Genomic DNA, 16815 nt, shown 5'->3' with positions numbered 1-16815 from the left:
TGTGTGTGTGTGTGTGTGTGTGTGTGTGTGTGTGTGTGTGTGTGTAAATTGAGTGTGTATTTGAAGGTGTGTGTGTGTAAGTTGAGTGTGTATTTGAAGGTGTGTGTGTGTAAGTTGAGTGTGTATTTGAAGGTGTGTGTGTGTGTAAGTTGAGTGTGTATTTGAAGGTGTGTGTGTGTGTGTGTGTGTGTAAGTTGAGTGTGTATTTGAAGGTGTGCGTGTGTGTGTGTGTGTGTGTGAAGGTTTGTGTATATGTTTCTCTCTGCAGTCATCGCCACCTTTTCACCTTCATATTCCAGCTCCTCTGCTTTCTCATTAGCAGGTTCCCGTGGTGATTTATGGCTCCCATCTCTCTCTCCAGCACTCCATCACCCTCCACCCCTCCCTTCATCCCACCTCCCATCCTTGCGTGAGGAATGACACCCGAGATCATGGCGCCGAAACGCGCCGCTATCTGTCCCGCCCAGCAGCCCAGACGGATCCCACGGATTACAGCAAACACAAGAACCCCACAATAAATCCAACCCGACGCGACAGAGTCACGCTACAGCCAAAAAGCACGGACAGAGCATGGACATGGACATAACGTCCCCCCAGAGTTCCAATAACCACCGGAGGCATCACCTGCGGAGCTAACGTGCCAGACAGTGCCATCGTCCCGCGTCCTCGTCCCAGCACGCCCCAACACGCGCCGCTGGGGCCCGGCTGCCGTGCCCGCTCGCGTCAACCTCTCGCTCTCCAACGCAACGAACCCCACCCGCCACCTTCCGCTGCCGCGACGACCGCTTCTTACTAATTACCGGTTAAAGAGCGGCAACGTTTCAACAGTCGGCCCGTGGGCGCGGCCGACTTTTAATTAGCGGGGAGCGGCGCGCACATATGCCACCAGTGCCACGCCTGGCACCCATGCCCAAAATTCAGGGATGGGCAGCCAAATCGGTCCCCCGGGGAACGAGGACCGGGGCGGGAGCTGAGAGGCTGGCGGCGCCGGTTCCTCCGGGGAGGGCGCACAAGGCCCGCCAGCATATGGAGAGCGAGGAGAGAGACTTAACACGGTCTACGCCAGGAAAGAACTGAAACTTTACTATAATAATCTATTTAATAATGACACAATGTCATCGCAGCGACCTCGGCAAAACACGCAAACGCGGCCAGGGGTCAGAGGTCAAGAGAGCCAACATCAGAGTCATACTCCACACACCCAGTAAGGCCCCAGAAACCAGACCAGAGAGGAAACAGAAAAGACTGAAGCCACGCCCCCTACACGCCCCCTACACCGTTTCTGCCCGATGATGAAGGGCCACTGCGGGCCGCTGGTCCAGCGAAGGTTGGCAGATCCCGGATCTAATAAGCGGGGCTGGAGTGTCCAGCCGTGTGCGGTAATCTCCTGATTTACCGACCCGCTGCTGGCCCTCAACGCGAACACATCAGTCACCAAATAAATCCGCCTGAAGCCCACACTGAACTTCCTTAAAGCTGAGAAAGTTTTAGGACAGATTGAAATGCACCCAACTATCCACAGCGTATTGAGATAGATACGGTTCCTCCTCTCGTTCCCAGACGCACGTCATGGTTCTCCAGGTGACGTTAAGCCAGTCAGATCTAGCAGCAGGTGACAGGGTTCAGGGGACGATTCATTAGTGATCAGCGCCACTGAAACGACGCCTGGCGTGAAAGAGCTGGCAAAATGAAAAGGTGATTGGAGCCGGAGAGGGAATGTTAATGAAATCTCGCCGGGAAAACCGACACGAAAGCACAGAAAGGTCACACACACACACACACACACACACACACACACACACACATGCATTAACATTGTGTCACACACGCTGCCCCTGGTGCCTTGACAGCTGATGCCCAGCAGGCTTCACAGCAGGCTTTCATTTCATCTTGGAACATCTAGAATATAGTTTACCTGGAAAACTGCGTTATTTGGGAAAGTTGTGTATTTGGCTTAATACATTTTTAAAATATGCACAGAAACGAGATATTTAAAAAAAATACCACGTTATTAATTAAAGTAATTATGTAAAATAGGAACAAAATGTATTGTTCCAGCATGTGCAAGGTCTGTGACCTTGGTGAAGACCCCATCATGGGCCAGACCTGGTTCCTGCCCGGTCCAGCTGCCTGCTGGTCTCGGTGTGGGAGGAAAGTGTGAGCGGAGGCTGGAGAGCCGGGGGTTCTTCACTCTGAAAGCCTCCATTCAATTAGGGCCCTCCTGATTTCCCCTGAGCCCCCCCTTCCCTTTCAAACACATCATTAACTCAGGCTTAAGGCTCCCTGGGGACCCTCTTCAAAGCCCACCACGTAAACACAAACCTGGCCGCGGGACAGACACGTACCGCACACCGCTCTTCCAGGTTCGGCTGCAACCGGAAAAAAATACACACGGTTCCAGTTCTAGCTAATACGACCACTCCTGTGGAATAATAGCAAAATAATTTAATAGCAAATTATTATTCTGCCAGTTAACTCCGACTCTGCACACCACAATTCACTTGTTAGACAATGGGGTTCATCGCAGGTAGCCTGGCTCGAGCAATAACCTGTAAAAAGCCGTTCTGGTTCTAAATAGAACCCATTTTCCTCTTCACTGGTAACATTTCTGTGGCAAAATTTGATCAAATCAATTATGATATCTAGGTTGCCTAGCAACACGAATGTCCCACGCAGGCGGCCTATCTGATGTCAAACTTGCACAACGCGTACAGTGGAAATATTCCGTTTATGTTCAGTTCGGGGTTGAGACCCTGGCTGCGGTTATTTATACTTTATGTCCAGATTTACTTACACGTACAGATCATTTAAAGTGGCCAGTGGCGTTTGGACAAGTGGAGGAAGCTGGAGAACCTGGACGAGTCCAACATGAACTCCACACACGGTGATCTGAGGCCCTGATGCTACCCGCTGGGCCACCATGACCTCCTGTTAATAGTGCAAATTTAAAAAGTCTTAGTAGGCAAGACACTCGCCTATAAACCAGAAGACCACAAAGACCCAGGTTAAAACCCCACTTACTGCCATCGTGTCCCAGAGCAAGACACTTAACCCTGAGTGTCTCCAGGGGGACTGTCCCTGTAACTACTGATTAAAATACACATAAATGTGTATAACAGTGTGACCTCTGAACCCAGGTAAGCGTGGAGAGCACATGTCCTCTGCTGGAGACGCCGCGTAACGAGGCACAGGCGGCATCCTACAAAGTTTCTGACTGAATAGACACGTGAACACGGTGACACGTTGTCTGCTGTCATCGCGGCAAACAGACGTCATTTGGCCACAGGCAACAAGACGTTACGAATCACAACCAATTAGCACCAGCGGCGAACCTGGAACTCTTCGCTCCACAACAGCACTGTTACCCATCATGCAATCCTCTTCCGAAAGTGTTGAGAAGGAGGGAAGCATGGAGGATTAGCGCCACCTAGCCACTGTGGGCATATTTCAACACGCTCGCTCCCACCCGCTCACTTTTACGCCATTTTTCTCCAACTCACCCCAGACTTCTCATCGAAGATCTTGATTCCACCGAAGGAGACGGTGAGAAAGACTTTCTGCTTGTGTTCTCCTCTGGACCGGGCTGACGCAGCAATCCCCTGCAGAGGAGGAGAGAGACAGGGTGATGAGGAAGAGCCCTTCATCTGCTTCCTGGTGTCCACGCCTCCTCCTCCTCATCCTCCTCCAGATCGATGGCTGCTATTGATCCCAATGATGTTGTGTTGGTGTTGTGACAGGATATGGAGGTTCACACCAGGACACACATACCAGCAGTGACCTCGCACAACAGTAACACACCGCTGTGTAGGGACACATGACGAAAGCCAATCATGGCTCTCGGAATTCTGGGAATATGACTAGAGATTTCCTGTCAAAATGAGTGATTATTAAACAATAACAATGGTCACAAGAATACACACACACACACACACAGAGTTGCTTCTCACCTTTAACTTCATCATGGAGTCCTGACAGAGTTTATCCCCCCGCGCTGCAGTCACCTCGTCGATGCCAATCAGCTTGGCCTTGTAGCGAACGCCATCCCCCTTAAAGCGCTTGATCAGGCCGGCCTCACTGCGGTCTTGTCCTGCATATCCGGAAGAGAGAGAGAGGTTACACACAAACACACACACACACACACACACACACACACACACAGACACACACATTGCTGATGGATTTAGAGTTTAAAATTCAGAAACCTCTATATTTCCAATCAAAAACTGTCACACTGCCCCCTACTGGTCACCATCTGCACCATGGATAAATGCCGATTCAGAATCGATGACGTGATAAAGAACCAGATTGGAACTACATGACTATTCAATAATGTGCAATATGTTCAGTAAATCTGTCTTTTTGTGCAAAATACAGAGAAATTTGCTCTTACTGACTGACACAGTGTGACGATCACATTTAGTCACATGCACGTCATTTTATTATTACTGTTCGTGCACAAGAAACGGTGCTTCTCTAAAATCTGCCAGAAATGTGGGGATTCGGGGAGAGGTGGAGGCCAGAGATTAGCGGCCATCTGTTCCGAGGTGATAGGGGGATGAAAGCTGGACATTCCACATCAAAGGGGGGCGGCTGCCAGCCAATCACAGCTCGGCATAAAACTCTGGCTCCTCCCCACCTGTACCTGTCCCTCCACTGCTGTGGTGAAGGTGACCAATCGGTGTATTCCAACAAACACACACTGTGGTCAGATACTGACAATGAGGAACGTGACAGGAGAAAAGACAAGGACACGTTTGGACAGGGGGTCTGGTCTGGTTCTGGTCCTGTTGGTTCCAGTGATTGTAAATGTGTGTGTGTGTGTGTGTGTGTTCAGGCTCCTCTCCATCAGTGATGCTGCTGTGGTAAGGAACACCCTCTCTCATTGTACTACTCCCTCATCTGGTCCTCTGTGACAGGAGAGGACTCCTCCCCCTCTCTCCGCCCGCCGTGGTGAAATCTCTCCACCCCCCTCTCCACTCCACCCGAGGGTTCTACTGGTCCAGGCCGAGGTCATGACCCCACCACCCCTACAAACTGGGGCATTTCTGTACAGGACTTCCGGGAGCTAACTGTTTTAACTTTAGGCTCCTCCCCTTCCTCCCTCAGCAGCTGAATCCATCATTTTCCCAAAATAACCCTCGCCGGGCCATTTAAAAAGCTGCTATTTTCCGGTTTTGTTCTTTTTGGCACTTCAAAGGCGAAGCGGAGAGTAATTAATGTGCTTCTGACAGCATTCTGAATTCCTGATCATTATAAACTTCAAAGAACCGCAGTGGAACCCCAGCGGATTTTTTTTTTTTTTGTTCTGTGTAAATTATTTTCAGAATTTTAGGTTGTAGAGAAGGAACCACAGGGTCACAACATCCTGCAGTCACGTGACTGCAATCATCGAATATCGATTATTAATCATTTATTTTACCATGTTCATATTCTTGCAAGTTTTATCCTCTTTTTTACAAACTGATCAAATATGATGGTGACGATTAGAACTTTCCTGTAGTTTTTATACAACGTGTGAGACTGCAGAGGAGGGCAGCTGGCGTGAGTCATGTGATCAGCATGGTGGAAAATTGCGGTGAACAGGATATTAATCTGCACCCACGGTGCCTCTCCATCATTATAAATCAGGGCCTTTTGTGTGTGTGTGTGTGTGTGTGTGTGTTTTATTAATGATCTATACAATTCATACATCCAGCCACACCGAGCGTAAGTGTTTTCATTTCAGACACACACACGAGCACAGAGTGTGTTTCGTGATTGCTCCGTGCTTCTGCCTGCGCTCTCTTCATCAAAAAGCTGCTCCATCAAAACGAGAATTAATTTGGAGCGAAACATTCATTCCGCAGTAATTAAATTCACGCAGCCGCCATAACCCAGCTGCGCTGTTCACCATTTAAAAAAAAAAAAAACTCTTCTGCTCCCGCTTCTCCTGCAAACACGCTGGACCTGAGCTGGAGAAGCCAGAAGAGCAGCAGCGGGTTATTTTTCACCGAGCAGCAGAGAACTTCACTAATTTGTCAAATTTTCAATCAACCCAAATGGGCCAAATCATGCAAGTTCACATAAATCTGTTAAAGTGAAAGTGAAGTGTGAAACACTGCAGCACAGCACACGGTGACACAACGAAATGTGTCCTCCGTATTTAACCCTCGCCCTTGGTGATCAGTGGGCAGCCATGACAGCGTGTGGGGGCGGTGCTTTGCTCGGTGGCACCTCAGTCGCACCTCGGCGGCTGGGGATTCGAACCGGCAACCCCCGCTGCCACTAAATCTTGGCCTGAATTTTTACACAAATGTTCCTAAGACATAAATATCAGACGGTATATATTCCTCCTGATCAATCCTGCTGCCCCTTGGGCGTGTCAGACGTTCCAAAACGAAAGATTCTGGACGAAGGAACTTTCACTCATGTCTGTCCAACGCGTCTCTCCACATCCCCTTCGTCCCAAACACACACACACACACACACAATAGACAGAGTGGAGGACCTGTCACGGCCCCCGAGACAGCGCACCACCAGCATCTGTGACCCTGTCCACCACGCGGCCCCGCCCTTGGCCTCTGATTAAAATGAAATTCCAGAGCGGAGGTAAGTGACGCGCCCGCCGCCCAGTCTCTCGTCCTACCGACCCGGCATTTTAATCAAGAGGGAAACGAGAACCACCAGCATCAATAAAGGGGCATGGAGAGACGCTCCTTATTGGAGGGAAATAATGGCCTTTTTGTAAACGAAGTGAGTCGTGGGCCGTAATAAATCTGGAACGTTCTCCTCCTCTTATTTTTCCCCGGGCCGTAATGTGCTCCCAGTTTAGTTGATTGCAAACAGGCAATCACGGCGCGGCGAGGAAAACGAGGGTTTCGGGACGTAATTGGAGTGTCTGCCGCAGGCTGGGAGTACATTCGGGGTCCATGTTCCACAGATATAAAAAAAAAAAAAATGTATAATAATCAACAGGAAGACAGAGAGAAGAACCACTCACAAGCAATGAAGGGGGGTTCCTGTTCTCTATACACACACACACACACACACACACACACACTCACAGACTCAATCGTAGAACCAAACTCAGACCCCATCATGGACCAAGACAGGGAAACTGTTCAGACAGAACAGAGAAGGTCTCCCCTCTGGGGCCTGCTGCTCAGAAGCTCTGAGGTTCCTCATCTTCTTTTGATGAGCGCTTGTGTGTTTTATTCAGCTTGACCCGGCACAGGGTCTCATACACCCCAGTGCCCCCTGCGCTGCTGAAAACATGACCTTCAAAGGAGCTGAAAAGAGCCGCCAGCGTCATCTTCAGCTGGAAAGACCAGATCTTCCGCAAATAGATCCGAGCTTCTGTTTACAGCCACTGCACAGAGGCTGACAGGCTTCTGTGCTGAAATCCACCCAGACGGAGAGACTCGACATGACTGATGTCCCACAATGCATCTGAACAGGCAGCCTGGGCATCTCCCGTGGATCACGATCGATGGGCTTCTACAGCACCTATGAATGTTCAACCAAGCGGACCCTCGGTTCTCGTTCCAAACCCCGCCCACCCGGCTCCTTCTCCGGCACGACCCCGGCCCCTCGTAAGCAGAAAATCAAACACCCTGACCGCCTTCCCCTCCGTTGTTTGAGACCGAGTGTCGCTGGTTTATTCAACTTAATACCAAGAAGCACGTACACACACACACACACACACACACACACACACCTGGCCAGGACCCCCCCTGTCCTTTCCCGTCTCGCCACTGCGACCTCGTGTCTGATGGAGCGACTCCGCTCTGACCCCAGGCTCCGCCGGGCGTCGGCCCTGACAGCGAACAATGAACAAATTAAGGAGGGAACATTGCGGACCAAGGGGACGGGGGGGACGACGGGGGGGCACAGGAGGAGGCCGGTGGGATGACTGACGCGCCACAAGTCAAGGTCACTTTGCCAAAGTGGCTGAAACTTTGGAGGCCAGCAGGTGCAGCGGAGAGATGAGGTGAAACACTCCTTTCTAAGGTAGCACTCCAGGACCCGGACACCTGATCTGGACCACTTAGTGGACCTGAAAAGACCTGGTGTATATATATATATATGTTTAGGACATTTTCTAGCATTTGCCCCAAAAAACGGTCATGAGGCATGACAGAGCATGTCTCCGGGCACCATGTAGAAACCAGGAATTTATAACGAAGCAGCGAGTTAGGAGCCGAACCTACCGAAGCCATTAACTGTACTGACAGCCACACCCAGAAGATCCAGGTTCAAATTCCACTTAGTACCATTGTGTCCCTGAGCAAGGCACTTAACCCTGAGTGTCTCCAGGGGGGGACTGTCCCTGTAACTACTGATTGTAAGTCGCTCTGGATAAGGGCGTCTGGTAAATGCTGTAAATGTAAATGTAAATGGGAGCGGATGCTGAATCTCTCGGGAATGTCGGTTTATTTGGGATCCACACTTCAGACCAGAACACCAGAGAACCTCCCGTTCTCCTCCTGTGAGCCAACGCTTTTTATCCGCCCGCATTCGTGATCCTGCACACGTCTGCACCCCGACAGTCCCTGTTTTATGTCTCTGTCTGACTGCATGGCCGAGAGAGGACAGAGCGATCAATCCCTCGCCTCATGCCTCACAGCATTATCACGTCTGTGGGACAGAGGGACCTGGATTCGACTGTAGACCAGCACACATCATCATCATCATCATCATAATCATCATCCCTGAGCATGATTAACAACTCTGACTTCAAGCAGCATGATAGCAGCATGTTGATCACCAGCGGGACAGAAGCACGTCCCACGCTGGTGGCTAGAGGCAGGTTTTTTCAAGGTGGGGGACACTTTTAAATAAAGCAGCGTGTGGCGCTCCCATAAGCACGAAAGCTGGTCCGTTATTCCAGACTAATCCGCCATCGCGCAGAAATCAATACGGAGCTATTTACGCCGGAGGAACGTCTCCCATCCGTAATGAGGCAGGGATGGTGATGCGTCAGGTAGTCTTCAGGAGCTGGAACACAGCGGAGTGTCTTAAATGTTACCTGATGGGCCAAAATCGATGCAGCACAGTTGCAACATTGGGGTTAGATGACACTTTAGGGCCCTATTTTACCCGGGATTGGGCATCTCGTCCATCATCAGATCTTACATGCTGAATCCAGAATCAGGCGGGAACCTGCCCTCTCCCACTGGGTGACCATCTCAGCCATGCCTCTGAGATCCATCGGATTAGAGCTCTTTCCTCCCGGCGAACGTAGCAGAACAAAGCCGACTAAATAAAAGGAGCCGACAACAAGTAATGCTGGTGTTTCTTTGGCAGTATTGTTACGTGGTTCAGGTTTTTGAGGTATGTACCAAAGACGGGGGGTGTAGATGGGGCTGTAAAATGCAAAACTGTCGACTTGTCGATTCAACTTCGACTTTATTGACGGATAAGTCAACCTGAAAAAGTCATTCAAATCGAACCACAAGCTGCCAATGTTGGCCTCGGATCACATATCGTAACATCGCTGCACGCTGAAGAACTATTCCAATGTGATGCTTGCTCACACCGAGGTGAATTATATACTGGGATGTGCCCAGAAAATGGACGAAGACCACCAACCATCACATCCCTCATGAGGTTCATGACCTGGAAATGAGTAGAAACATGAGGTGTCGGCCAATCAGAGGCACCCCTGAACACGCGGACAGAGTGGGCCGTTGCTGGCCTTAATAACTGCCATGAGAGGTGTAATAACGGATGATGTCAGGATGAGGACGGAAGGCCCGACCCTATAAAGAGATTTTACATTCGGCTCAGGCCAGACGGACGATCATATCATATCCTATCACCCGCTGCCAAGTAATTACCGGCTGACCCGACGATTAACATTTAAAATGCACGCGGCCAATCAGAACAGGTCTTAATCACCATCAAACGAGGGTAGATAGAAGCTGGAGCTTCCAAAGAGACACAAGTCAATTCACAGATTGCTTAGTGGAAGGTCGTGGCGATCAATCAAGAAGCCCGACAATGAGATGCTGGTGCCTGGGGCAGAGTGTCATCGGTGTATTGACACACACACACACACACACACACACAGATTGATTTGAGTTCCTGGGTGAGGATGTTGTAAACACGGCGTCCAGTGCTGTCATAAAACAGTCCCTGAGCAAAACGAGAGCAGATAAAAGAGAAGCCAAACCCAGGAACCGAGGAGAGAGGGACGTTTCTCACCAACCATCACCCTGGAGATCTGGTGGAGAGCTCCACCAGACAGTGGGCGGAGCCTGAATGACTGCTTTTCAATTTTCCGCCTTAATGGGGACACGTTGTGGTAATTTCGCTCATTTTGAGAGGACGTGCGAAAGACAGCTGGAGATGGGGAAGAATGCAAAGCTAATTTCATCTAAAATTTACACACGGACAGACAAGCCAATCAACACACACACACACATGCAGACACACACATACTCACACACTCTTCCCAAAACCCTTAGTCACACACTTCCGCAACTACTTCTGCAAGCAGCGTATCCTTCACAGGCACACACACACACACACACACACGCGCGGTGACAGATGATAAATTTGATGGCGATTCATTCCCCTCTTCTCCACGCTCACATTTAATTAGATGCCAGAAAGCATCTCTCCGTCAGCACAGCACCAGCCCTCCCTCAACGCACACACACACACACACACACATACACACACACATACACACGCACAGCAATCTTTTACACGCACGTTCCGCACCAGACGGAGAACGCGGCGCCTCATTTTTCACCGTGTCTTTCCATGACTTTAATTATAAGGTAATTAGCCGCACAAACGAAGGGGAACAGTCGCAGCTATAAGGACGGAATCACAAGACGGCGAGTGACAGAGCAGCAGCCGTCCCTGGATACGTCCTCCGGGAGAGAGAAAGGCTGGAATCATCTGGGACACAATCGGGCTGGACGTCCAGGACTAGTGGAGTCGCTCAGAACCTATAAGATCCGAAATCACTTCCCTCCTCTAGTCCAGATAAAGTGAGTATGTGTGTGTGTGTGTGTGTGTGTGTGAGTGTTCCAATGAATGACTTACGTCCAAGCCATTATGATATCAAAAGGAACGTTGGTTGGTGAAAAGCGATAAGAAAACGCTGAGTAAACGTTTTTCAAAGGCAGAAGGTGACACACACACACACACACACACACACACACACACAGGCTTTTGTACACTGTTTGCTTTTGACTGTTTGCTGCAACAAAAGAGTCTTTAATGTGTGATGGTCTCCTGACTAATGAGGGACACTCGACGGTCTCTTCACAGAGCCTCCTGCTGAGGATGAAAGAACTCGCCCGTCCCTCCTCTGCCGGCTGCCGCGGTTACGGGGAGCTCTGAAGCGCCGCTGCTAATTACTGCTTTAGCGCGGAGACGCGGGCCAGGCCCGGGGAACGCTAATCAGGCCGCCAATTAGCATCTGCTCGCCGGTAAACACAATTAGAGTCATCTCAGCAGCAAACCCCCCCTTTCCATGTTCTCCTGGCCGGCCTGCGGCGTCACCGCGCCATCCTGGGACGGTTCCCGGGGGGGGACATGAGAAGGGAGGTCCAGCGCGGTGGATGCTGGCCCGCTTCTCCGCCATCACAGGGGGGTTCTGACGCAGGTGCCGGCCGGATAATAAAATGACAGGGACGGCGTCATCGCGTCCACCGTGACATTTAGCGCTGATGAGGGCCAAATGGAGACGGCTGCATGTCGCGTCACGGAAAAATAACATTCATTTCTCCTAAATAATCCAGTCCATAATGCAAATGTGTAACAGGAAGCTGCGGCTCCTGCGCCTGAATGCATGCGGCCGTTTACCGCAATTTACCGCTGGGGGCGGAACGGAGGTTACCATGGAGACGCAGGTAACCACAGAGGGACACGTAAATAAAAACACACACACAAACACACACACACACACACACCCCTACAGCCGTACGGCACTCATTCAGCCAGAAAGCAGGAACGAGTCTCCATCCGATCGATCCGGCGAGGAACACGAGAAGCTGTGATGAAGAACCTGGATCTCCAGCTCACACAACAGGGACACGGTTCAATATGTCAGTCACACACTCGCACACAGCTGGGCAGGAGAAATGAGTGTTCCATCATTCCATCAGCAGCGCGTCAGACAGATGCCGAAAAAAGCGGTTCCGTCGCTCTTCAGATGCTTAATAAAAATAAAAAAATAAAAAAATAAAAGTGCAGTGTGAACTGATGCCCTGACGAAACATGAGAACTGTACAGAGAGCGATTTAGAACAGGTTCCTCCCCTTCTCTCTTTTGGATTGTGGTTCTATTGTGGTATAGAAATGAAAGTCTAATTTAATATAACACTATAAACAGTATTAAATGCAATCTTTGTGAACATTTTGCCAGAGGGAAAGGCCTTCAAATAGTCTGTTAAAGTGAAGAAAATCAATTTTAATGCAGATTCCATAATATTTTTAATAATAAGATAATGGCAGTTCTTCATGTGCAGTGACCCAGATCAGCACGCTGCTGACCCGGGTTCTGAGGTTCTCCGAGAAAATGGTGAAGAATGAGCTCCGGTCCTCACAAAGGCCCGCGCCGCTGACCTCTGACCCCGATCATGTTCCGCCATTGTCCGGATTTTTCACAGGACACTTCACACCCCAACCTTGCGTCCACAGATGCTTTCAGTTTAATGCGGCCACTTTTTCCCTTGCCTTTTGTCAAGGCCAAGTCAATTTCCGTACCGAGGCCGATTCAATGAAGCCGATCCAATTACAAAGCGAGGGCCATGTGATCAACGTCCAAATCCATCACGACAACCTCCTTTCCCCACACGCTACCGCTGCAGGATGGGTAGTTTAGACCACTTCCTGGGATCAGAAGATCTACATGTGATCCAGCGCCAGGAAAATAATATATCTGTCACAGCATTAAACAAGGCTCTTTACAAAGCTGAATAAACACACACACACACACACACACACACGCACAGTGTCAGAGTGAAGGATGTTCTTTACTTTAGATTATTAGCACACACTTCCCAGGTGGCTGTTTGGTTATGAGCGGCTCGTTCGCTCGCTGAGGATCTGTGAGCAAATACTCGGTTCATTACTGCAACCACAGAACCGCAGGGAGCCACCGTCAAATGTGGCTTCTTCTCGGGGCATCGGAAGCCTTGTGACTTTAATGCGTTTTTAAATCATTTCAGTAAAAATATGGGAAAATTTATATTTTGTATGGGCAGCAATTATAGGAACGGTGTCCAAAATAAATGGTCAGACAATTGACCCTGTTCTGTTCTGTTCTCGTCGCAGTAAATAATCTGTTTACAACATGGCCGTCGCCTAGTGGCTAACACACTCGCCTATAAACCAGAAGTCCCAGGCTCGAACCCCACGTATTACCTCCGCACTTTATTGATTTGACTTATTATTTTGTATGGTGTGCACACATGGTTTGTTTATTAATTATTTTCCATTGTTGGGGTTACCTCAGATGTTGGGGACAGTCAGTCAAGTGACACGAAAAGAAAAAAAGCTGCGACTGATTGCTGAGGAGGCCTAAATTCCAGAATGGGCATGTTTGGGGGTTTGTATTTTGTAATTAGTGTTCATTACGTCCCCCTTGTTGTGTCATTTGATTAGTCCAAGTTCCCTTTGTCTCTTTGTATGGTTGGTCAGTTAAATTTAGTATTGTTGGGTTGACCTCTTTTATGAGTCTAGATTTGTGTTGGACTTGTGTGATGTTTATGAAGTGAAAGTGATTGTCATTGTGAAACCCTGCAGCACAGCACACGGTGACACAATGAAATGTGTTCTCTGCTTTTAACCATCACCCTTGGTGAGCAGTGGGCAGCCATGACAGGCGCCCGGGGAGCAGTGTGTGGGGACAGTGCTTTTTCTCAGTGGCACCTTGGCAGATCGAGATTCGGACCGGCAACCTTCTGATTACGGGGCCACTTCCTTAACTGCTAGGCTGCCACTGCCCCGTTTGGGGGTTGCTCAGGGTGGTAGTAGCCTAGTGGGTAACACACTCGCCTATGAACCAGAAGACCCAGGTTCAAATCCCACTTACTACCATTGTGTCCCTGAGCAAGACACGTAACCCTGAGTGTCTCCAGGGAGACTGTCCCTGTAACTGATTGTAAGTCGCTCTGGATAAGGGCGTCTGAAAAATGCTGTAAATGTAAATGTAAATAAAACCCTGGAATTTTGGACAGCATGTGTGTTGAACCGAGACCCCCGCTGCAGGTCCTTCAGGCAGCCATCTTGTTGGAAGTGGAGCGTTACAGCAGCCTGATGCATCGCAGCACCAAGCTGCCCTGTAATTACAGCTTCCCCTCGGCAGGAACATTAATGACGGAATGTAGAAGGTGCTGGTGAGATCGCTCAGCTTAAACGGCAGGTAAGGTCAAGTAGCAGGAACCTGAACTATATACCCGTCTCAAACTCCTCTAAAGAATCACAGTTAACCACATGTTCAGTTGAAAGGCATCCATTTCCAGACCAGGCATCCAGCGCTGGGCCGGATGGGTTGTAGGGGTGGGATGCTGCTGGTTCTATAGTGAGGGAATGGAGAGCAGCGGCGCAGCAAGGCGTCCAGGAGGACGAGACGTGCATGAAAAAACGTGGTGGACGGGGATCAGCTGGCTGTCACCGACTCTCAGCGACAGTTTCACAGCCAGAATCGCTGCTTTAACAACTTTTATTCCATATTGGAATATCTGGTCTCATCAATGGAGAGAAAAGAGTGACATTCCAGTAACCGACTCAGACACCTGACCTACTGGAGATGCCGTTTATGACTAAATATGTCTTCATATAGTTACAGTTGGACTGATAGAAAGGATGAAAATGCAGCAGAGAGATTATTCTTCTGATAAATGCAGAGGAACATCTCCTCAACCAGCCTGTGATTATTATGGCTCAAGGGCCTTGGGACGAGAGGAGAGGGTCTGTGTACAAAGATACGGATCAAAGATACGTTTCGATGTGTCACCGCGTGCCGTTGCTGCTGTGCATCACAATACAATCACTTCACTTTCACTACATGGAACTGAACATAAATCTGTTCATTTACACCTAAATGAAAGTGAAGTGAAGTGATTGTCACTTGTGATACACAGCAGCACAGCACACGGTGCACACAGTGAAATTTGTCCTCTGCATTTAACCCATCACCCTGAGTGAGCAGTGGGCAGCCATGACAGGCGCCCGGGGAGCAGTGTGTGGGGACGGTGCTTTGCTCAGTGGCAGCTTGGCGGATCGGGATTCGAACCGGCAACCTTCTGATTACGGGGTCATTGAGGTCATTGAGGCCACCACTGCCTCAATGACCTCAAGTGTATGAACAGAGAAGAAGTGGTTAAGGAAATAATAGTTTTGCACGTTTACATTTTTTTTTTTTTTATTCCGTAAAATTGTCAATTTAAATTTTTGTTGCACCGAACACTTTAAAGGCACAATAAATTCCTCCAAGACCAATCTTCTGCTCAGCTGGTTAAAGTGCAGGTTAATGCTGGGCGGTTTAACCGAGAGGTGAGCGCCACGGGGAAGCAGGCCAATGGGTGGCAGCGGCGAGAGACGCGGGCGGCCCGGCGATCGCTTCAGCTCATTAACCGAACGGCGTCTCCCTGTTCCGACACGGATCCGGCCCAGAGAACAAAAGCCAAGACGAGGAAACAAGTCGGCATTCTGAATAAAATTAATTAGGCGCTGGCTTTTGGTGATTAGGATATCTCCTCCAAACAATGGCCTTCTGGTGACACCGGTCCTCCCCCACCGCCGCACGGCACCGTTTTGATTTGAAAAAACGCCGGCGACTTCTCAAGGCAAAGCTGGAGAGCGAGGAGGAGGATTTCTGCTCCATTTTCCTCCTCTGATTAAACCGACAGCCATAAAATATTCATCAGGAATATTGGAGAGGAGCCGGAATTTCAGACGGAAAGAATCCGCCAAGAAACGGCCAAGACAACTTCTCCCAACAAAATGCACAGATTTTTACAAAATTCCTGACATACAGGGGCTATAAAAGACGCTTAACTCGTTCCTAGAGACACACACACACACATACACACACACACACTTTCAGTGTTTAGCCTCCTCATTTGATTTTGATTCATTAGTAAATAATTAAATCTCCATTTTCATGATTTTATTCAGAACATATAAATGGAATAAGTGGAACGCAAACATCTCAGCTCTTCTCACCTCATTTCCTTTTAAAGGCCCAAAAGAACAAATAGAACATTCCAGAAATAACTGCAGTTAGAACGCTATTAGGAAAAATAGGATAAACATAGGAAAAATAGGCTATTCACTGTTCTCAAACAATCCAAGAGAAGATCCAGACTGAAGAACCTAGAACCCGTGAAGAACAATGCCGGGTTCTTGTTAATGTTGCTCCGATAACACACAGACACACTCGCACACACACGGTTAACCTGCCAGCCTGTACGAAGTGCCTGACACACTAGACGTTGCCTTAATGCTGTGGGTTAAATAAAGACGCTCATCCAGGGCTGTTTACCCTCCTTAATTAGAAAAGGGAAAAAGGACCTGAGAGGACAGATTGACGAGAACCGAGCGGGTCGTCAAGCTCCACCCCCAAACGCGTCCTTTTCACAAAACGGTGATCCTCACAAGAGCCCCCCAGTGTTGGTGGTTTGTTTTAATGTGCATTAATGTACATTCATATTCATTAATACCTGGCCTCAGGAGTGTCCAGCAAGCCCTGCTCTGAGTGTGTTGTACAGTGTGTGTGCGTGTGTGTGTGTGATTTCTCTCATTACGCCCCCTCTGTAGACCGGGGGGACTGGATAGCGCTCATTCATTACAGCACAATTAATTTAGCGCC

At 49.2% G+C, this 16815-nt stretch overlaps 1 protein-coding gene across 6 annotated transcripts in view; it reads right to left on the bottom strand.

The window, feature by feature from the left end:
• The window catches only part of dab1a (DAB adaptor protein 1a), a 165125-nt gene that overhangs the window by 21627 nt on the left and 126683 nt on the right, over nt 1–16815 (bottom strand). For all 6 annotated transcript variants that reach the window (XM_028961441.1, XM_028961442.1, XM_028961443.1 and 3 more), the window contains 2 exons: nt 3948–4087; nt 3501–3599 (listed from right to left, as the gene is read on the bottom strand). In XM_028961441.1, coding sequence (XP_028817274.1) covers nt 3501–3599; nt 3948–4087 — 239 coding nt within the window. The remainder of the gene's footprint in view (nt 1–3500; nt 3600–3947; nt 4088–16815) is intronic.

This window comes from Denticeps clupeoides, chromosome 19 (genome assembly GCF_900700375.1).
Source record: "Denticeps clupeoides chromosome 19, fDenClu1.1, whole genome shotgun sequence".
NCBI lineage: Eukaryota > Metazoa > Chordata > Actinopteri > Clupeiformes > Denticipitidae > Denticeps > Denticeps clupeoides.
This window is presented reverse-complemented; position numbering and strand designations above follow the sequence as displayed.